The 21,742-nt window shown below is 46.5% G+C and overlaps 2 protein-coding genes, 10 non-coding genes and 8 pseudogenes across 12 annotated transcripts; all 20 read left to right on the top strand.

Annotated features, from left to right (window-relative positions):
* The first annotated feature begins 1,468 nt into the window (after window positions 1–1,468).
* Window positions 1,469–6,202, top strand: LOC139302367 (H/ACA ribonucleoprotein complex non-core subunit NAF1-like). Its single transcript, XM_070926050.1, has 9 exons — window positions 1,469–1,536; window positions 2,279–2,544; window positions 2,724–2,865; window positions 4,169–4,262; window positions 4,422–4,504; window positions 4,604–4,764; window positions 4,940–4,991; window positions 5,611–5,698; window positions 5,826–6,202. The coding sequence occupies exons 2-9, from the start codon at window positions 2,279–2,281 to the stop codon at window positions 6,200–6,202; spliced, it is 1,263 nt and encodes a 420-aa protein (XP_070782151.1). The 5' UTR covers window positions 1,469–1,536.
* A 1,484-nt stretch (window positions 6,203–7,686) lies between these two features.
* Window positions 7,687–10,670, top strand: LOC139290056 (CD209 antigen-like protein C). Its single transcript, XM_070911750.1, has 5 exons — window positions 7,687–7,801; window positions 7,980–8,087; window positions 8,961–9,115; window positions 9,381–9,484; window positions 10,463–10,670. Exons 1-5 carry the CDS (start codon window positions 7,687–7,689, stop codon window positions 10,611–10,613), a joined length of 633 nt encoding a protein of 210 aa, XP_070767851.1. The 3' UTR covers window positions 10,614–10,670.
* Window positions 10,671–13,926: 3,256 nt separating this feature from the next.
* LOC139282059 (5S ribosomal RNA) lies at window positions 13,927–14,045 on the top strand. The gene has a single exon (XR_011597176.1). It is a non-coding gene; the product is annotated as a 5S ribosomal RNA (ribosomal RNA).
* A 155-nt stretch (window positions 14,046–14,200) lies between these two features.
* On the top strand, window positions 14,201–14,319 carry LOC139304058 (5S ribosomal RNA). Its single transcript, XR_011599042.1, has one exon. It is a non-coding gene; the product is annotated as a 5S ribosomal RNA (ribosomal RNA).
* A 142-nt stretch (window positions 14,320–14,461) lies between these two features.
* LOC139282058 (5S ribosomal RNA) lies at window positions 14,462–14,580 on the top strand. The gene has a single exon (XR_011597175.1). It is a non-coding gene; the product is annotated as a 5S ribosomal RNA (ribosomal RNA).
* Window positions 14,581–14,735: 155 nt separating this feature from the next.
* Window positions 14,736–14,854, top strand: LOC139304050 (5S ribosomal RNA). The gene has a single exon (XR_011599040.1). It is a non-coding gene; the product is annotated as a 5S ribosomal RNA (ribosomal RNA).
* A 155-nt stretch (window positions 14,855–15,009) lies between these two features.
* LOC139281762 (5S ribosomal RNA) lies at window positions 15,010–15,128 on the top strand (annotated as a pseudogene).
* Window positions 15,129–15,343: 215 nt separating this feature from the next.
* LOC139307614 (5S ribosomal RNA) lies at window positions 15,344–15,462 on the top strand (annotated as a pseudogene).
* Window positions 15,463–15,973: 511 nt separating this feature from the next.
* Window positions 15,974–16,092, top strand: LOC139307560 (5S ribosomal RNA; annotated as a pseudogene).
* A 187-nt stretch (window positions 16,093–16,279) lies between these two features.
* On the top strand, window positions 16,280–16,397 carry LOC139307837 (5S ribosomal RNA; annotated as a pseudogene).
* A 1,057-nt stretch (window positions 16,398–17,454) lies between these two features.
* On the top strand, window positions 17,455–17,573 carry LOC139304221 (5S ribosomal RNA). Its single transcript, XR_011599072.1, has one exon. It is a non-coding gene; the product is annotated as a 5S ribosomal RNA (ribosomal RNA).
* A 459-nt stretch (window positions 17,574–18,032) lies between these two features.
* On the top strand, window positions 18,033–18,151 carry LOC139307840 (5S ribosomal RNA; annotated as a pseudogene).
* A 155-nt stretch (window positions 18,152–18,306) lies between these two features.
* LOC139303786 (5S ribosomal RNA) lies at window positions 18,307–18,425 on the top strand. The gene has a single exon (XR_011598979.1). It is a non-coding gene; the product is annotated as a 5S ribosomal RNA (ribosomal RNA).
* Window positions 18,426–18,586: 161 nt separating this feature from the next.
* On the top strand, window positions 18,587–18,705 carry LOC139306517 (5S ribosomal RNA). Its single transcript, XR_011599480.1, has one exon. It is a non-coding gene; the product is annotated as a 5S ribosomal RNA (ribosomal RNA).
* Window positions 18,706–18,854: 149 nt separating this feature from the next.
* LOC139307655 (5S ribosomal RNA) lies at window positions 18,855–18,973 on the top strand (annotated as a pseudogene).
* Window positions 18,974–19,590: 617 nt separating this feature from the next.
* Window positions 19,591–19,709, top strand: LOC139305181 (5S ribosomal RNA). Its single transcript, XR_011599236.1, has one exon. It is a non-coding gene; the product is annotated as a 5S ribosomal RNA (ribosomal RNA).
* Window positions 19,710–19,924: 215 nt separating this feature from the next.
* On the top strand, window positions 19,925–20,043 carry LOC139307024 (5S ribosomal RNA). The gene has a single exon (XR_011599573.1). It is a non-coding gene; the product is annotated as a 5S ribosomal RNA (ribosomal RNA).
* Window positions 20,044–20,476: 433 nt separating this feature from the next.
* Window positions 20,477–20,594, top strand: LOC139307821 (5S ribosomal RNA; annotated as a pseudogene).
* Window positions 20,595–20,994: 400 nt separating this feature from the next.
* LOC139307677 (5S ribosomal RNA) lies at window positions 20,995–21,112 on the top strand (annotated as a pseudogene).
* Window positions 21,113–21,557: 445 nt separating this feature from the next.
* LOC139305690 (5S ribosomal RNA) lies at window positions 21,558–21,676 on the top strand. Its single transcript, XR_011599320.1, has one exon. It is a non-coding gene; the product is annotated as a 5S ribosomal RNA (ribosomal RNA).
* Window positions 21,677–21,742: the final 66 nt, after the last annotated feature.

The following is a 21,742-nucleotide window of genomic DNA, read 5'->3' as shown; positions in this document are numbered from 1 at the left end:
ATAGCCTCGATGAATGAAACAAGAGCGTTCTGCCACCCATTGGTCACATTTGATAAGGCGAAAGTCTACCTGCATCCTCATTTACGGCACAGTGCATGCTGATACACTGATATTTTACATTTTAAGTGTGTTGCTAATGTGCCAATAATAATAATAATAACGTGCATAACACAAGCTGCAAATCTTAACTCACCAGTGGGTTCTTTTCGTTGCACTACACTGACAACATGCACCTCACATTAGCCTCTGCATTCATGCGCCCTCATACGCCACTGATCCTGACCTCCACACCTCATTGTAAGTATCACCGTTTCTTGTTTTAATAAACTTCAGTTCGTTTTTGTTACGTTTGGGCGTCCCCCTTCCTTCTTTGTTGTGGCCCGTGGGCCAGTCGTAACAGTAGGCTACTACTACCACTAGTACTAGTATGCAAGTATTGTCTATTTTGACATTTTTCTACACAAAATCTTAGACCCCATTAACACTTTGGCTTTGTTCAGACTGCAGGCAAATCAGGTTTGTTTCTCAAATCGTATCTTTAAGACAGACTGTGTGCACAAAGTCATCCCACACATCTTCTCTTCAGAGTCCGTCTTTAGGTCAGTCCAGGACCAGCTCGTCCACCACATGCTGCCTCCCAGTAATGGCACTTTAGTCAGACTCTCTCTTCACTGCGCCTGTGTGGATACAGGCGGCTTCTCCACCAATAGGAAGGCTCTCATTTTCTATGTCGCACAATGCACTTTGGAGTTAATACAAACATACACACCCACACAAAACACCACTTTGTAACATTGTGTTCATTTTCTTAATTCAAATGCACATGTCAATTCACTAAAACAACTAAATTTGTTGGGCAATTTGGGGCAAAAGAAATCCCAGAGGTATATACGTAGGCTTATATATTATTTATATATATTTTGTATATTTTATGCTACTTTTTTTATTATCCCCACCAGTTGCTTCAGCCTGCGCAACAGCCTTGCGCACACCCGGAAAAACATAAGCCCACGTGTTGTGGACCTGTGGATGGAGGCATGGTGCCCAGAGAAACGATTACCACCGGAAGTTAAGAACTATGCCTTCCAAATAAAATGTAGGAGTGATTTGGTGCGGTTTGTACAACGTGCATAACACATGCGGATATTCATTTTATTGTTTTTTTATACAGAGTTCCCTAATGCATTGTCATTTACAATGTGACATGTTTTCTAGGTTTTAATAACATAAGCATATTTTCTTATTCTCTTGATGAATTAATGCCTGCACCGACATGTATGCATCTATTAGTGACTACTGCATGCTGTGAGAATGACAAAATAAAATGAATTTTATCGTCCCTTGGCATAATGTCTCATTTCATTGTGGTTCGAACTAGTTTTAGCAGCGGCGTTTAAACACGACGGTCATTTTGGGGCTTTTATTTTGAAGGTTCATAAAGGAGGTAGTTCGGTTCATTTTGGGTGAAATTTCGCCGGTCCGTAGCCTCAGGAGTTTCTTCGCAGCACGGGCCCAGTAGCTTCACAAAACAAACAGGTATTCATTTCAACAAACCCGTTGTTACCGCGTCGACGTGTTGTTTATGGAGTTCGCTTGATAAGGTCCCCGGGGTCGTGCTGGCCCGCGGCTGTTGAGCCCGGTTTGTAACTTCAATTCGAAGCTGCTAGCGCTGGCTAGCTAGTTCAGCTAGTTAGCCGACCGACGCTAGCGTGTATGTAAATTTAGCAATTTAACATTTATTTGTTTGTCCAGTTCGTCCATACTATGTTTTTTTTCTTGTGGTTTCGCACAGAAGTGAGTTTCAGTGGTGACATTCGTTCATTTCGCGATAAATGGAGAAAACGTTACGTTACTTTTCGTGAATAACGTTGACGAAAACACGTTTATGGTCACGTTGTTTCACACAGTAAGTTAATGACAGCGTCAAGTGTTTGCTGTTGTCGTGTTTCAACTATTACACTGAACGGTTAGGCAAAGAGAAGCTGGGCACCGTTCTATGGTTACCTTAGGACCCTCATGTACATTTTAGTACTATTAAACTGCACGAGTGCCTCTGGCAGGGTCAAAGAAGGCAAACCCTTTTAACAAATTGGAAAAAAAGAAATGGACCATACAGCTCAAATGAGTAGTATTTCCAAACATATCCGTATTTCCACTAATGCAGTGTGATCATGGGCCATAGCAAGCAGAGTGAACCAGGTGTTTAAGGCTGTTCTGTGGATCCATGTGTCATCTGAAGGCTTGGCGTCAAAGATTTTAATCTATGTGTGTATTTCAGATGGACGAGAAACTCTCAGAGGAGAATGGACAGACGTTACCAGGACACAAGGAGGAGGAAGAGGAGATGGAGGTTACCATGACAACACAGTTAGAAAATCTCAGCGTGACCCCGGAGAGAGCAGATGCGTCATCGAATACGCAAGCGCACCCGGAGGAAACGGGAGACGCACATACAGACTCAGCAGCGACAGCAGCTTCGCTTTCGTTAGACAGTGTGTGTAAGACGGAGGACTGTGATGACGACGATTCAGAGGATTCAGACAGGTATTTACACACTCTCACACACACACAATTTGACAAACAGCTTGGTAACAATGTTTTTAGCCCAAACATGCTAGTCACCGGTGTTTTTGCACCAATATACAGAAAGTCAGAAAAGTTACAAGCAGGAATGGAGTGGAAACAAATGACTCACTCTGATTCCTTTCCTCCCCTGTCCTCAGTGACAGCTCTTCCTCTTCCTCCTCTTCCTCCTCTTCTTCCTCGTCCTCCTCTTCTCCCTCTGCCCCCGTGCTCGGGGATGACGATGACGAGGGTTTCAGCCAACCAGTCCCCATCAAAACCAGAGATGAAGTCCTGCTGGAGGTCAGTCTGTGATTGTATGTTTGAAGAGCCAAATGGAAGGTTTTTGAGTACCAATACCAAAGCACTGTTTTAGTATCAAACTCGGAGACATACACAGACATTTTTACCTTTAAAACACCTTCCCAAAATGCTTACTTCAATCAAGATCAAACAATATGTTAACAAGGTTATGGATGTGACCAGACGTTTGATGCCAGCTTTCAGTTCTTGACAATTTTTGATCCTACAGTGCTACGGACCCACATGTTAATGTCATGAAAGTATTGAGGATTTACAATAATAAAATGGCAGAGATAGGCTTAACATAAAACTCCTGAACGTCACACTAAAGGAAGTGATTCAGCAGTGGTTAAAACTCTGCAATGTCTGCTTGAGACCCCTCTTCGCAGGTTGCATTTGTGTACTGGTTGTCACTAGTTGAACCAAAGAGTGACTTTTTTCCCTTGTTTTACTGAATAATAATAATAATAATAATAATAATAATAATAACAACAACAGTAATTACTATTATTAATTAATTAATTAAATATTAAATTAACTTGGTGTAGCAGATATATATGTGTAAAAATAAAATTCTTTTAATTTCACTATCATACAGGCTTTGTAATTAATAAATAAACATATGAACCTAAAATTACATAAAATAAGCTTTAAATTTACTTTATATTAAATTAATTCAGTGTATGTAATATATATATATATGTATAACTTCTTACACACTTAAAATTAAGAGGGTTTCGCAAACCCCTGTGGAGCTTTGGCGACCCCTGGTGGGGCTCAAGTGATCATTCTGAATGAATGAAACAACATTCAGTAGTTATCGATGAGCTGCTGTGTGATCTAATAGTCAATATTTGTGCAAGCAAATGAATCCTGGGTTGTAGGAAGAATTATTTTGAAGCTGTCAGTGGACGACGGCAGGCAGGGCAGTTTTCACTCACTGTAGTGTGCGTTACTGACACCGAAAACCATCAACCTCAGCTGTTTAGTACAGTTCAAAGTAGAACCCCAAATCTGATCTTGCAGGCTATTTGGAAAGGATTGGCCCTTTTAAGACGCCTCTTCTTGCTTGGGTCATTGCTTCAGTGTATGTCGGGAGTCCCAGTGACTTGCGGGAAACTGCACGCCGTCAGCTGCGAGCACCGTCTGCATCACCACACAATGTTCACTTCTCATTCTCAAGGTCTGAGCAATCGCAATCGACAACCACATGTCACAGAACGCATCTTGTCACATCTTGTTTTAAACCCTATGACCTACGACCGGCACACCACCAGCTAACATGTCACAATGTTTTGTGTAGGAGCTGCCAGCAGTGGAGGAGGTGTGTGTGTCGTTACCAGAAGATGCAGTACTGCAGCCTGTAGGAACAGTCTCCAGTATTATACAGCAGCTTGGTGAATACACACACACACACACACACACACACACATTTAACTTTTACTATCTGATTTCTGTAAAACCGTAGCTCTTCTCGGGTAGAGAATAATATAAATGGAGGATTTTAAAGCGTAATTTGTCATCTCTGTCATAAACCGCTCTTTCTGTGTCTGCAGTTATCGTCCAGTCTCTGAAAGACACGCCCCCTCTGACTGATGACAGCATCATCTTTCGATCTGATAGGCTGGCTGTGGGCAGGGTGGGTTGACCAGCAGAGGCTGCCTTTACCTTTTTCTGCCTAAATGGGCGAAGAAGTGTGTGATGTCATCTGCTTTGTGCTGTCTTGATAATATTTCAGGTGTTCGAGGTGTTTGGGCCAGTGTCCAGTCCGCTGTATATTTTGCGCTTTAACTCTGTGGAGGAGATAAGCAGCAAGGGGCTGACAGAGGGACTGACTGTTTATTACACACCAGCCATCAAGGAGTACACAGGATACATTCTCACACAACAACTCAAACTGTAAGCACACACACACACACACACACACACACAAGTTGATATAGTATAGATCACATTAAAGTTGGACAAATCCACGATAAGTTATTTGGTATGTTTGTTGAGCAATAGTCACTTTTGAAATGGTGAATTGAAGTTTCTGACCATTGTGTTAATACTGAAAATGCTTTTCCTTCAGTTTAAAGGGATCTGATGCATCCTGGAAGAACGACCAAGAACCACCAGCGGAGGTAAGCACATGAGGCCAGGCGTAGCATGTGGAAACATCAGCATATAATCAGTTCAAGCCACAATTGTGGTAAATGGCTACATTTTGTCAAGCGCCTTTCACGGTTTCTGCTGCTCATTCACACACACTGTTGCGGAGGTTTGACTATTACAAGCTGGGGGGGGGGCATCGGCCAGAGTGCACTCCCTATGCTCCCCCAAGACTGGTGTAAATAAAGGATGCTGACACAGTTTGCTCACTTTACTGCACTTAAATGCATGGTGTGTGTGTGTGTGTGGTTCTGAAAGCAATATTCAGTAGCCATTAATAACAGAGCGCTCAATGCATGCCATAGTAGTCAATAGCCACAAATATCTAACAGCATGTAACAACACACAATCTAACAACTCACTTAAAACAAGAACAATGCCTACTGTAAGTGCACATTACTACCTACAATTCTATGGATGCACACAGGAATAACTGTCCTGCTATATGATGGTCAGAACACACAGACACACTCATACACGAGCCATCTTTACTACTACCAGCTATCAGGTTCAGTGTCGTTTATTGTGTTGTAGAGCCACACTCACCCCCCCTTCTCTCTCTCTCTCTCTCCCTCTCTCTCTCCTATCCAGGCTTTAGATTATAGTGATGACGAGAGAGAGCAGGAAGCTAAGAGGAAAGTGAAAAACTCCAAAAAGAAGAGGGACAATAACAATACAGGTATTTGGAAATATATTCTGCCTGTCTGAATGAAGACTAGTTGACATGTCATAAACGCCCCAGTAAAATCCATCTCCATCCATCTCTTACTTACTTTGCTTCATCGGTTTCCCCCCCCCCACTCCAGATAATCCTGCCCACATTACCCAGAACACCTCGCTGCAGCAGCGTGACGCCAGGGGCTTCCCACCGAGACACGCAGGGCCTCCATTCAGGCACCAGAACCCGAGGAATAAACAGCCGCCATTCAGACACACTCCACCCAGACACACACAGCCACCGCCTAGACACACAAACGTCCCTCCCATGTACCTCCCCCCTCCCTGCCCTTACCCTCCTCCACCTTTTCACTCTTTTCCCCCGCCCAACTTCCCTCTCTACCCTCCTCCCCCTCCCTCTTTCCTCAATCCGTCTTTCTCCTCGCCTCTCTGGCCACCAAACTCCGTCCCCTTCTCTGACCTCCCTCCTCCTCCACCACCTCCCCCTCCCCCTCCCCCTCAGTGATGCCCCGTACATGTACCCACTAACCAGAGTTCCTGCTGGTGAGCTTTTGTTTTATTCTTGTTAGAAGAAGGTCATCACCCACGTGTATCAATCACTGGCTCTGCTTAGGTTGTACAATCACTGATTATAAAATTGACTTAATATGGAGCCAGGTATTGCGCTGTGACCAACCACATTTTTAAATATTATTTTCAATATATTAGTTATTTAATTTTTCCTCCCACAGCTGCAGGGGTTTGTTTACCGTCAAGACCTTTCTGAGGGAAAGTAGTCCCAGATCAAAATCTTCTTTGTAATACTCCAAGTAAACGCGACCATTTTCTTCAGACACACTTGTCAAATGTCCATTTAAGATGACTTGCCACCTACTCCCCCGCTCACACATATGGACTGAGACACCCGAGAAGCGACGCCCACCGCGACTCAAGACTCAACGGCACTCAAGCGGCACAACTTTTCCGCTCAACTGAACGTCAGCATGAAGCACCTGAACTGAATTTGGTGTCATCAATTGACAGCCGAGTTGACCAAGGGACATTTATCGAAAGCTTGACGAATTCCTTTTTACATTTGTGTTTTTTTTTTTGGTCTTGATCCAGTTACAGCTACACACGTTGTAGGCCTTCAAAGACTTCATATGCTGTGGCATTTATGGAAAATAATGAACTGACTTAAAAACTTTTTTTTTTTAACCAGCTGCAAATGGACACGTTGTACTGTATTTCTTTGTAACCGAACGCTTTGTAAATGTCAACACTTTTCCCCCATTCGACGGTCTGCGTCAATGGGCAATAAACGTCTCTGTGTAAGACGGACGTCGGTCTCTTGAGCCACATCTCTCTTGTGCAACGATGTTTCACGTCACTGTTGCGTAAAGTTGTGCCGCGTTCTCTCTCTCTCTCTCTCTCTCTCCTCCACAACCTCAACAGGACATTTCTACAAAAATTTCTCTAAAATATTCAGCTGAAACACTGAAACACGAGGCCAGGGGCTGGTTGACGGTCAGGGAACCCATGAATATTGTTCAAATTGGAAAAACAGTTTGCGTTTTCTTTTTCAAGCCAAGGTTCATTTCAGGGGCAATGCTCAGGAGTACATTGAAATGATGTCATTTGAGTTTTACTTCCAGAAACACAAGCCCAGAACATAACGTTTCATTTAATCTAGAAAGGTCTCTGTGTGACATTAATCATAAACACGGCAAGCATGTGTTCTTAAATGTTTAACCAAACCAAACCAGAAAGAAAACGTCCGCGCACTGATTTTGTTCTTAAAAAACAAAACAAAAAAAACTTAAATATTAAATTGAACACGTTAATAAGAAAACATAAAAACTACACACAAGAGAATCCGTCCATATTGTCCGTATTATTGAGGATGAAACGTTGGGTGGGACAGTACTTCCTCTATGCAAGACAGGGAAGGTGCTGCACAACCTCAGACATAAAAACACACCACCTCACTACTGCTGCAGCTGCTGCAAAATGGCTGCGTTCCCTCCTTCTGACAAGCCTGATGTCAACTTTGAAGTCGGTGAGTACCAGCAGTTCTCCAAGCCTGAACCTGAGGATGCTGTCGCAGAGAGGACTCCGAAACCAAGTAATTTATTTACTGTTGTTCAGTACATTAGGAGATGAGGATATTAACATCCTGAATATTAAAAAGTGGGTTATGGTGTTGCTTTTAGTGTTAAAGGCAGTTTATGTTCGTGTACACCAGGTGTAATCCAGGACAAGAAGTTGGCTGATTAAAAGTTTTCTGTGTGTGTCTTGAACAGAGTTAAGACACCTCAGTGTGGTCCTGCTGAGCGTTGGCCTGCTGTGTGTTCTTCAAGGGATTCTCAACATCTCTCTGAGACTTGCTCTGAGGGAGCCCGCCGACCGAGGTAGGCAGACCCTTTGTTTTTTGTTTTACAGCCTCCAAATTTGACCATTCTGGTTCACCCTCGCTACCCGCCCAGCACCAAAACCGCAGACGGACACAGTTAAGAGACTATCTGGTGAACGTAATGGAGCATGCGGCGGCGTATTATATGAACATAGGGACCAAACCAGTGCTGAAAAGGAGGATATTGGAGGTCAAAGATATTTGATTAAAATCAGTATAAAAAGGTCCGTTTTTATTATTCTAAATATACAGCATATGCAAGTATGTGTATTATAGCACTACAGGGATACGACAAGAGACGAGATATTATAATGACAGTAGTACTTGTTGCTGCGTCGTATTGTATAATTGACGCCCGTATACAGTAAGAACAGGGATAAAAACATGATAGTCCATCCCTTCTGCAATATATACAGCCCATCTACTCATTAACTCCGTACGTAACTAAATGAATATTGTATCAGAGGAGTTTTATATTGATGGTCCATATATTGTTTCACACGATTGTCCATCCTGACAAGAATAACATTCATAACAACAGCTTTATTTTATTTGGTTTTGAGATATCTGTCTCTTGAGATTTGTCTGAAACCAGTGCAAGGTAAAAAAAAAAAAAATAGTGTAAATATATTTTCATTAAAATATGTATATATTCTTAATTTGGATGAACAGACCCTTTAAAACGGATTATTTATCATCGACAGCTTTAAGCGACCTTCATTGATCTGACTAGTCTCCATAGCTTTGTACCTTGCCGTGTTCACTTTCAGCATCCTGTTCCCTGTTTGCGTCATGAGAACGTTCTGTCCTGCGTGTAAACTGTATTTGCGACATGCGTCTGACACGCCTGTCGGTGTTGCTGTGTGTGGAGGCGACACGGAGGAAGAGAGCTGTCCGCGGGGCTGGCTGGTGTTCGGCTCCAGTTGCTACTACGTTTCCTCGCAGAGGGGGAGCTGGGACGGCAGCCGGCAGGACTGCGCACGGAGGGACGCCGACCTGGTCGTCATCGGCAGCAGACAGGAACAGGTGCCTTTTTAAAAAAGTAAAAATAAAAAATTTATATTCGCCGTGCACCACCCTGGGAGAACATCCAGAGAGCAGGATGACAACTTTAGCTCATTGTGATAATGTGTGTTACTTTGTTGCTACATGGGATGATACAGAAACCCTCGTCTGTTATAGATTTGTATATGGACATTGAGAAAGGATATTTAAATGGACTGTGTGGTACTGTAGTTCCTTTTTGTTTTGAGCATTTATGCAGTTTCTGAGGATGATGCTTTTCCGACAGGCCTTCCTCACTGGATTGACCATGGCGGCGTGGGTCGGAATGACCGACAGGGAGGAGGAAGGAACTTGGATCTGGGTGGACGGAACACTGGTGAACAAAAGCAGGTGAGATATTGATAGACGCGTGGGTAACTATGCCGCACAATATAGATCTCATGTCTGTTATTCGGTTTAGATACTGTAGCTGTAAGGCTAGTAGCTACACCCATGGTTATGATTCATGCAGATGATAGATGCATGTCATTTCATGTATTGACCCTTGGTAATTGGATTATGGAGAAAGGGAAGAAAATATTATCAGCAATTTATTATCTAAAAAAAACATCTTGTTAGATGTGTATTAAAGCCAAAGCCCAGATGATTGTATTTTTTTTTTTTTATTATTCATGAGAAACCCTGTCCAACTGCGAGATTCACCCGTTTAAAGAGCAACTCAACAGCAGTTTCAAACCTTGTTTTCGCTGACCTCCGGTGGCAGTAGATGAAGGGTACTCCTTTCTCCACAGTCATCAGCAATGTGGGGGTCTGGTGACGCGGTGAAAACGCTCGCTTTTCAGCCTGCTGTTGAGTTACGCTCCAGATATATCAGATCTGTTGTTCAGTGCAGCGCTCGAATTACGCGTGACACTAAGCCAGCCTTAGGGGCGCGGATTGTGTGCAAGAGCAAATTATGAATTTCAAAATACTGATGCTGAATTAGCAAAAGAAATGAAACCTGATTTTACAGCAACTGGCAGAAACCTTAACTCTGATCAGATGCAAATGTTAAATCTTCTCACAGCTTTTTTTAGGCAGGAATCGGCCTACTTTGCCTGATAGTTACAGTAACCACACCACGAAAGTGCATTATGAAAGTACTACAATCATTAGAAAAGGGCATAAGTGAGTAATAAGTAACAGTAACAGACGCACGGTCTTCTGTTAACTCTGATATTTGCATCTGGGTAGTAACGCTCGTGGGTCACATACCATCATCCATTGTGGTCCAACTATATACAGGTCAGACTGTGCTGCTGTCATGTTGATTTGAACTGTGCCCTCTGTGACAACGGTCTATTTTTTGGGGGTTTTTTCTGTCTGCAGGTTGCAGTGGGCCCTTGGGCAGCCCGATGGAGCGTTTGGAGGAGAAGACTGTGGTGACCTTCGTACGATGATTGGCTTCATTGGCTTGAACGACTTCAACTGTAGTGCCAGAAACCAGTGGATCTGTGAGAAAACGCTATTTGTAGTTTGAATTGTGTGTACTGCTCCTTTTGTACTTGATGTAAAAAAATAAATAAATAAAGAATGTCAGAACCACAGAGTTGACCGGCTTTGTTGAGCAGCAAGGTGGCGACACCGACTAAAAGCTATGAGGCTGTTGCTCTGTCACTGAGCATCTGATTATATATAGATATATATAAAATGCATATAAAACTCTGCGCTTTCCTTACATGAAGTCCTATTAATCTGTTACTGTTTTAAATACTGTCACTGTACCTCACTCTTTTGAATTTATTGCTCTGAAAGTTCATTCATCAGCTGTCTCTAGTGCAATCAAAAAACCAGACTTACTTGCTCAGTACAGTGACTCAGAGATGTTGGTTCTCTGTGATTTTAACCTAAATTAGTGGGTAAACGATTCAGTCTAAAATAAATGTGCGACAGTCTCAATCTGATCGATGAGCCCACCAGACCTAATTTGAAGGGTCCCTCAAATTCATCATTGATAGATTTGATTCTGTCAAGTAGGAGGGACAAAATTACTGCATCTGGAGTCTGTGAACTTGGCATTAGTGACCACTGTCCCCTAGCCTGCGTTAGAAGTGCTAGAATGGAAAGATCACGCTCTAAGATTGTTATCAAAAGAAATTTTAAAACTTGACCAGGCTTGACCTCTCAATGACCTTGCTGACAGTAATATACATCACACCTCTGACATACTGGATGTAGAACTGGAATTGAAATATTTTACGAACTCAGTACTTGCTATCATTGACAAACATGCACCTTTTAAAAAGCTTAGGGTTGAAGATAGATCAAGCCCTCGGTTCTCCACCGAACTACCAATGATATTCAGGCCCAGGCTTTAGCGAGGCGTGGGACGCGGCTCGCAGACGGGACCCGATTCGTCAAAATAAAATTCCATGACCAGGTACGATCTTTGCCGTACTCAACTAGATTTGCAACAGCTCTGGGCATGGAATATTTCAGAGTGATCCACGTTAGACAGGTTCAGGTTTGCCGCATGTGCATCCAACCTGGCTATATTCTCAGAGAATGTCCTGAATTTCAGTGCCACAAGTGTGGGGTGCAGGGACACAATGCCAGGGAATGCAGCATGAAGGTTAGGCAGTGTAGGATTTGTCATAATGTGGAAAATAAATGTTTGTGTAACAATTGCGATTGCAGCCTTTTCTGAATCTGAAGTCGAGGCGAATAGGGAGGAGCCGGTGGAGGCTGGTCCGAGCCCAGCGGAAGGTGCATTGGCTGAGGAGGAGGTGGGGCAGGGGTGGTCGGAGGCAGAGGCCTACTACTGCAGTGGTTGCGGTCGGTGCGGGCGAGGCAATTACTCAATTACTGAGGGTGCGAGCGGGCATACGGGCAAGAGAGTTTTAGAGGAGGAGGGTTTATTCCTCTGTCCCATGGCCTGTGGAAACCTGGGCTCGTAACTGTTCCAGAAACCACTCCAATGGAGGATGAGGACATCAGGCCATGACAAAAAAACTCTCTGCTACAATAGGCTCAGACTCAGATTTGGATCCATTTCAATTAATACCGGCAAGCAAAAGAAAGCAAGAAAAAAAAATGGAAATCGTAAACTATGTGCTTATGCGAAATCCTCTCTTCCCTGATCCTCATGATACATTTCCTCTCCCTGAACATTTGTGGGTTATGAGGAGTGGACAAACGGCAATTCCTTTTGAAGGACTGCAGTACCGATATTCTGTGTCCACAAGGGACCAGATTGGATGCGGACATTGTTGGAAAACTATCAAAAGAATGGAGCGGGACAATCATGGTAGCAAATGGGACTCTGTCGTCTTGTGGAGTGGCGACTCTATTTACAACAGATGCATTATCCAACATAGTAAAGGTGTATCAAGATGATGAGGGGACGTTTCCAATCACAGACTGTAAATATGGGAACACAGTATTACGCATAATAATAATATATATGCATCAAATAACGAAAAACAAAGAAGGGACTTCAGGAAAATACGTAAATGGTGGACTTCAAACTGTTTAATTATGCTTCTCAGTTGTTTTCCACTCACGCGCCACGCTACCTGTCAGCCACACCCACCTTGTCAAGCCAACTCTACTCACCTGTTTGACTCACCTGCTCCAGATCACCAATCAAGCCAGCATATAAGCCTACCCGGTTCACTCACTCATTGCCAGATTGTTCTTCGCTCTCTCGATGCAAGACTCTCCAGCACTCATTCCCAGACTGATCTTCTGTTGCCAAACCTGCCTGTCTCTGACCAACCTGCCTGGTCGTAATCCCGGTAATCACCTCAGCCTTCTGTCCCTGACCACAAGTTCTGCTTCTGTCCCTCCTGGGTTCTTTCTGCTTGTGGCTGCCTGGCTTTCGGCTGCTACTGGTTTCCTGATCCTCCTTCTGGCTCTGACTCGCTTTCTGCCTGCTCCCTCCTGGTTCGCCTGCCTCGCTGCTTGCTCACCTGGTTCCGGACCTGCTGCCTCTGCAACCTCGTCTCCTGCCTCATCCCTCACGGTACCATCACCCCCACTGAACTGTTTTACTGACAAGGGATGTGAACACCAACAACGTTTTCAGAATGGATGTCAATAGAGCAGCAATTTATGATTTGATAGAACAACAAAACCTAATAGATATCTGGCGCATTGTCAATCTGCAGGTGAGGGGTTTCTCCAGGAGGTAGGTCGTACATGGGGAAACTGAAACAGTCAAGAATAGCTCCCTGCCTTGTTTCGGCAAATTTGGTGAATCTAGTATATAATCCCAAGTAGGACCTGAACTCTTGGTGTGACCACCAAGCCTAGCTTCAATACTAGTACATTTGGAACTGGAAGCAAGTACCGGTACAGAAACGTATGAAGTACTAAAACAACAATTAGACAAGATAGAGGAGGAAAGGTGTAGGGGTGTGGATGTGGCTGTGAGAAGCTAAGTACAATACATGGTTGAGGGAAAAAGATACACGGATTATTTTTTGGGGCTAGAAAAACAAAAGAAAACCTTTTTTATAACTGAATTAATCAATAGCAAGGGGGAAAAATAGAAGAAACGGAAGATATTCTAATATAGATATTTAATTTACCATTTATTTATTCTGAGGCCATACTACTCTGAACACGCCTGATCTCGGAAACTAAGCAGGGTCGGGCCTGGTTAGTACTTGGATGGGAGACAGCCTGGGAATACCAGGTGCTGTAAGCTTTTCCACTTCCCTTTTTAGAGACAGCCAGGGTGATGCTCCAGCAGTGAAACACACAGCTTTAAAGAGCCACTGCCACTGTCACTTACACACTATGTAGAGCCACTGCCACATACACACTATAAGGATGCGAAGGGCCCGGATGCTTACGGCCATACCACTCTGAACATGCCCGATCTCGTCTGATCTCGGAAGCTAAGCAGGATCGGGCCTGGTTAGTACTTGGATGGGAGACCGCCTGGGAATACCAGGTGCTGTAAGCTTTTCCACTTTCCTTTTTAGAGACAGCCAGGGTGCTGCTCCAGCAGTGAAACACACAGCTTTAAACTGCCACTGCCACTGTCACATACACACTATGTAGAGACAATGCCACTGCCACATACACAGTATAAGGAGCGTGTATGCAAAGGGCCCACAGACTTACGGCCATACCACTCTGAACACGCCCGATCTCGTCTGATCTCGGAGGCTAAGCAGGGTCGGGCCTGGTTAGTACTTGGATGGTAGACCGCCTGGGAATACCAGGTGCTGTAAGCTTTTCCACTTCCCTTTTTAGAGACTGCCAGGGTGCTGCTCCAGCAGTGACACACACAGCTTTAAACAGCCACTGCCACTGTCACTTACACACTATGTAGAGCCACTGCCACATACACACTATAAGGATGCGAAGGGCCCGGATGCTTACGGCCATACCACTCTGAACATGCCCGATCTCGTCTGATCTCGGAAGCTAAGCAGGATCGGGCCTGGTTAGTACTTGGATGGGAGACCGCCTGGGAATACCAGGTGCTGTAAGCTTTTCCACTTTCCTTTTTAGAGACAGCCAGGGTGCTGCTCCAGCAGTGAAACACACAGCTTTAAACTGCCACTGCCACTGTCACATACACACTATGTAGAGACAATGCCACTGCCACATACACAGTATAAGGAGCGTGTATGCAAAGGGCCCACAGACTTACGGCCATACCACTCTGAACACGCCCGATCTCGTCTGATCTCGGAGGCTAAGCAGGGTCGGGCCTGGTTAGTACTTGGATGGTAGACCGCCTGGGAATACCAGGTGCTGTAAGCTTTTCCACTTCCCTTTTTAGAGACTGCCAGGGTGCTGCTCCAGCAGTGACACACACAGCTTTAAACAGCCACTGCCACTGTCACTGTCACATACATACTATGTAGAGCCACTGCCACATACACACTATAAGGAGCGTGTATTCAAAGGGCCCACAGGTTTACGGCCATACCACTCTGAACACGCCTGATCTCGTCTCATCTAGGAAGCTAAGCAGGGTCGAGCCTGGTTACTACTTGGATGGGAGACTGCCTTGTAATACCAGGTGCTGTAAGCTTTTCCACTTCACTTTTTAGAGACAGCCAGGGCGCTGCTCCAGCAGTGAAACACCCAACTTTAAAGTGCCACTGCCACTGTCACATACACACTATGTAGAGCCACTGCCACTGCCACTGTCACATACACACTATGTAGTGCCACTGTCACATACACACTATGTAGAGCCACTGCCACATACACACTAAAAGGAGCGTGTATGCGAAGTGCCCAGAGGCTTACGCCCATACCACTCTGAACACGCCCGATCTCTTCTGATCTCGGAAGCTAAGCAGGGTCGAGCGTGGTTAGTTCTTGGATGGGAGACCGCCTGGGAATACCAGGTGCTGTAAGCTTTTCCACTTCACTTTTTAGAGACAGCCAGGGTGCTGCTCCAGCAGTGAAACACCCAGCTTTAAAGAGCCACTGCCACTGTCACATACACACTATGTAGAGAAACTGCCACTGCCACTGCCACATACACACTATTTGGAGCCACTGCCACTGCCACATACACACAATGTAGAGATAATGCCACTGCCACATACACAATATAAGGAGCGTGTATGCGAAGGGCACACAGGCTTACGGCCATTCCACTCTGAACACGCCCGATCCCGTCTGATCTCGGAAGCTAAGCAGGGTCGGGCCCTTTTTAGAGACAGCCAGGGTGCTGCTCCAGCAGTGAAACACCCAACTTTAAAGTGCCACTGCCACTGTCACATACACACTATGTAGAGCCACTGCCACTGCCACTGCCACATACACACTATGTACAGCCACTGCCACTGCCACATACACACTATGTAGAGACAATGCCACTGCCACATACACATTATAAGGAGCGTGTATGCAAAGTGCCCAAAGTCTTACGGCCATACCACTCTGAACATGCCCGATCTCGTCTGATCTCGGTAGTTAAGCAGGGTCGGGCCTGGTTAGTACTTGGTTGGGAGACCTCCTGGGAATACCACGTGCAGTAACCTTTTCCACTTCCCTTTTTAGAGAAAGCCAGCGTGCTGCTCCAGCAGTGAAAGACCCAGCTTTAAAGTGCAACTGCCACTGCCACTGTCACATACACACTATGTAGAGCCACTGTCACATACACACTATGTAGAGCCACTGCCACTGCCACATACACACTATAAGGAGCGTGTATGCGAAGGCCCCAAAACTTACGGCCATACAACTCTGAGGACGCCCGATCTCGTATGATCTCGGAAGGTAAGCAGGGTCGGGCCTGGTTAGTACTTGGATTGGAGAATGCCTGGGAAACCAGGTGCTGTAAGCTTTTCCACTTCCCTTTTTAGAGACAGCCAGGGTGCTGCTCCAGTAGTGAAACACCTAGCTGAACTCATTGAACGCTCCACGCCTTGAGCAGAGTGCCAGAGATATGGAGCACCAGGGCCACGAAGCTGCGTCGGACGCGCCTGTCAAGCTGTAGTCCGCGGGGAGGTGCTTAAGCGTGGGCCCACGAGTTGGGCTGGTGGGCAAGGTTGCTGGAGCTTTCTGCAGGCTGAACTGCGTGGGGTTGAGGAGGCCACAGTGTGTTGATGAAGTACGGGTATCAGTGCTCATAGACGCTGCCAAGAGCTGCCGATGCGGTCACATACGCACTATGAAAAGCCGCTGACTCTGTGACGTACACACTATAAAGAGCCACTGCCACTGTCACATACACACTATGTAGAGCCACTGCCACTGCCACTGCCACATACACACTATGTAGAGCCACTGCCACTGCCACATACACACTATGTAGAGACAATGCCACTGCCACATACACACTATAAGGAGCGTGTATGCGAAGGGCCCACAGGCTTACGGCCATACCACTCTGAACACGCCCGATCTCGTCTGATCTCGGAAGCTAAGCAGGGTCGGGCCCTTTTTAGAGACAGCCAGGGTGCTGCTCCAGCAGTGAAACACCCAACTTTAAAGTGCCACTGTCACTGTCACATACACACTATGTAGAGCCACTGCCACTGCCACTGCCACATACACAATATGTAGAGCCACTGCCACTGCCACATAAACACTATGTAGAGACAATGCCACTGCCACATACACACTATAAGGAGCGTGTATGCAAAGTGCCCACAGGCTTACGGCCATACCACTCTGAACACGCCCGATCTCGTCTGATCTCTGAAGCTAAGCAGGGTCGGGCCCTTTTTAGAGACAGCCAGGGTGCTGCTCCAGCAGTGAAACACCCAACTTTAAAGTGCCACTGCCACTGTCATATACACACTATGTAGAGCCACTGCCACTGCCACTGTCACATACACACTATATAGAGCCACTGCCACATACACACTATAAGGAGCGTGTATGCGAAGGGGCCAGAGGCTTACGGCCATACCACTCTGAACACGCCCGATCTCGTCTGATCTCGGAGGCTAAGCAGGGTCGGGCCTGGTTAGTACTTGGATGGTAGACCGCCTGGGAATACCAGGTGCTGTACGCTTTTCCACTTCCCTTTTGAGAGACTGCCAGGGTGCTGCTCCAGCAGTGAAACACACAGCTTTAAACAGCCACTGCCACTGTCACATACACACTATGTAAAGCCACTGCCACTGCCACTGCCACATACACACTATAAGGAGCGTGTATGCGAAGGGCCCAGAGGCTTACGGCCATACCACTCTGAACACGCCCGATCTCGTCCGATCTCGGAAGCTAAGCAGGGTCGGGTCCTTTTTAGATACAGCCAGGGTGCTGCTCCAGCAGTGAAACACCCAACTTTAAAGTGCCACTGCCACTGTCACATACACACTATGTAGAGCCACTGCCACTGTCACATACACACTATGTAGAGCCACTGTCACATACACACTATGTAGAGCCACTGTCACATACACACTATGTAGAGCCACTGCCACTGCCACATACACACTATAAGGAGCGTGTATGCGAAGACCCCAAAACTTACGGCCATACCACTCTGAGGATGCCCGATCTCGTCTGATCTCGGAAGGTAAGCAGGGTCGGCCATGGTTAGTACTTGGATGGGAGAATGCCTGGGAATACCAGGTGCTGTAAGCTTTTCCACTTCCCTTTTTAGAGACAGCCAGGGTGCTGCTCCAGCAGTGAAACACCCAACTTTAAAGTGCCACTGCCACTGTCACATACACACTATGTAGAGACAATGCCACTGCCACAAACACACTATAAGGAGCGTGTCTGCAAAGGGCCCACAGGCTTACGGCCATACCACTCTGAACACGCCCGATCTCGTCTGATCTCGGAAGCTAAGCAGGGTCGAGCCTGGTTAGTACTTGGATGGGAGACCGCCTGGGAATACCAGGTGCTGCAAGCTTTTCCACTTCACTTTTTAGAGACAGCCATGGCACTGCTCCAGCAGTGAAACACCCAACTTTAAAGTGCCACTGCCACTGTCACATACACACTATGTAAATCCACTGCCACTGCCACTGCCACATACACACTATAAGGAGCGTGTATGCGAAGGGCCCAGAGAATTACGGCCATACCACTCTGAACACGCCCGATCTCGTCTGATCTCGGAAGCTAAGCTGGGTCCGGCCTGGTTAGTACTTGGATGGGAGACCGCCTGGGAATACCAGGTGCTGTAAGCTTTTCCACTTCCCTTTTTAAAGACAGCCAGGGTGCTGCTCCAGCAGTGAAACACCCAACGTTAAAGTGCCACTGTCACATACACACTATGTAGAGACAATGCCACTGCCACATACACACTATAAGGAGCATGTATGCAAAGGTCCCACAGGCTTACGGCCATACCACTCTGAACACCCCCGATCTCGTCTGATCTCGGAAGCTAAGCAGGATCAAGCCTGGTTAGTACTTTCATGGGATTCCGCCTGGGAATACCAGGTGCTGTAAGCTTTTCCACTTCCCTTTTCAGAGACAGCCAGGGTACTGCTCCAGCAGTGAAACACCTAGCTGAACACATTGAACGCTCCACGCCTTGAGCAGAGTGCCACAGATACGGAGCACCAGGGCCACGAAGCTGCGTAGGACGCACCTGTCAAGCTGTAGTCCGCGGGGAGGTGCTTAAGCGTGGTCCCACGAGTTGGGCTGGTGGGCAAGGTTGCTGGAGCTTTCTGCAGGCTGAACTGATTGGGATTGTCACATACACACTATGTAGAGACAATGCCAATGCCACATACACACTATAAGGAGCGTGTATGCAAAGGGCCCACAGGCTTACGGCCATACCACTCTGAACACGCCCGATCTCGTCCGATCTCGGAAGCTAAGCAGGGTCGGGTCCTTTTTAGAGACAGCCAGGGTGCTGCTCCAGCAGTGAAACACCCAACAATAAAGTGCCACTGCCACTGTCACATACACACTATGTAGAGCCACTGCCACTGCCACTGTCACATACACACTATGTAGAGCCACTGTCACTGCAACTGCCACATACACACTATATAGAGACAATGCCACTGGCACATACACACTATAAGGAGCGTGTATGCAAAGTGCCCACAAGCTTACAGGCTTACGGCCATACGACTCTGAACACGCCCGATCTCATCTGATCTCGGAATCTAAGCAAGGTCGGGCCTGGTTAGTACTTGGATGGGAGACCGCCTGGGAATACCAGGTGCTGTAAGCTTTTCCACTTCACTTTTTAGAGACAGCCAGGGTGCTGCTGCAGCAGTGAAACACCCAAATTTAAAGTGCCACTGCCACTGTCACATACACACTATGGAGAGCCACTGTCACATACACACTATGTAGAGCCACTGCCACTGCTACTGTCACATACACACTAAGTAGAGCCACTGCCACATACACACTATAAGGAGCGTGTATGCAAAGGGGCCACAGGCTTACGGCCATATCACTCTGAACACGCCCGATCTTGTCTGATCTCGAAAGCTAAGCAGGGTCGGGCCTGGTTAGCACTTGGATGGGAGACCGCCTGGGAACACCAGGTGCTGTAAGCTTTTCCACTTCACTTTTTAGAGACACCCAGGGCGCTGCTCCAGCAGTGAAAAACCCAACTTTAAAGTGCCACTGCCACTGTCACATACACACTATGTAGAGCCACTGCCACATACACACTATAAGGAGCGTGTATGCAAAGGGCCAACAGGCTTACGGCCATTCCACTCTGAACACGCCTGATCTCGTCTGATCTCGGAAGCTAAGCAGGGTCGGGCCCTTTTTAGAGACAGCCTGGGTGCTGCTCCAGCAGTGAAACACCCAACTTTAAAGTGCCACTGCCACTATCAAATACACACTATGTAGAGCCACTGCCACTGCCACTGTCACATACACACTATGTAGAGGCACTGTCACATACACACTATGTAGAGCCACTGCCACTGCCACTGCCACTAACACACTATAAGGACCGTGTATGCGAAGGGCCCACAGACTTACGGCCATACCACTTTGACAGGCCCGATCTCGTCTGATCTCGGAGGCTAAGCAGGGTCGGGCCTGGTTAGTACTTGGATGGTAGAACGCCTGGGAATACCAGGTGCTGTAAGCTTTTCCACTTCCCTTTTTAGAGACAGCCAGGGTGCTGCTCCAGCAGTGAAACACCTAGCTTTAAAGAGCCACTGCCACTGTCACATACACACTATGTAGAGAAACTGCCACTGCCACATACACACTATAAGGAGTGTGTCTGCGAAGGGCCCTGAGGCTTACGGCCATACCACTCTGAACACGCCCGATCTCATCAGATCTCGGAAGCTAAGCAGGGTCGGGCCCTTTTTATAGACAGCCAGGGTGCTGCTCCAGCAGTGAAACACCCAACTTTAAAGTGCCACTGCCACTGTCACATACACACTATGTAGAGCCACTACCACTGTCACATACACACTATGTAGAGCCACTGCCACTGCCACATACACACTATAAGGACCGTGTATGCAAAGGGCCCACAGACTTACGGCGTACCACTCTGAACACGCCCGATCTCGTCTGATCTCGGAGGATAAGCAGGGTCGGGCCTGGTTAGTACTTGGATGGTAGACCGCCTGGGAATACCAGGCGCTGTAAGCTTTTCCACTTCCCTTTTTAGAGACTGCCAGGGTGCTGCTCCAGCAGTGAAACACACAGCTTTAAACAGCCACTGTCACTGTCACATACACACTATGTAGAGCCACTGCCACATACACACTATAAGGAGCGTGTATGCGAAGACCCCAAAACTTACGGTCATACCACTCTGAGGATGTCTGATCTCGGAAGGTAAGCAGGGTCGAGCCTGATTAGTACTTGGATGGGAGAATGCCTGGGAATACTAGGTGCTGTAAGCTTTTCCACTTCCCTTTTTAGAGACAGCCAGGGTGCTGCTCCAGCAGTGAAACACCCAACTTTAAAGTGCCACTGCCACTGTCACATACACACTATGTAGAGCCACTGCCACTGCCACTGTCACATACACACTATATAGAGCCACTGCCACATACACACTATAAGGAGCGTGTATGCGAACGGGCCAGAGGCTTACGGACATACAACTCTGAACACGCCCGATCTCGTCTGTTCTCGGAAGCTAAGCAGGGTCGGGCCTGGTTAGTACTTGGATGGGAGACCGCCTGGGAATACCAGGTGCTGTAAGCTTTTCCACTTCACTTTTTAGAGACAGCCAGGGCGCTGCTCCAGCAGTGAAACACCCAGCTTTAAAGA

The sequence above is a fragment of the Enoplosus armatus genome, chromosome 2, assembly GCF_043641665.1.
Source record: "Enoplosus armatus isolate fEnoArm2 chromosome 2, fEnoArm2.hap1, whole genome shotgun sequence".
In the NCBI taxonomy this organism is placed as follows: Eukaryota; Metazoa; Chordata; class Actinopteri; order Centrarchiformes; family Enoplosidae; genus Enoplosus; species Enoplosus armatus.
Note: the sequence above shows the minus strand (reverse complement) of the source record. Positions and strands in the feature narration are given on the sequence as shown.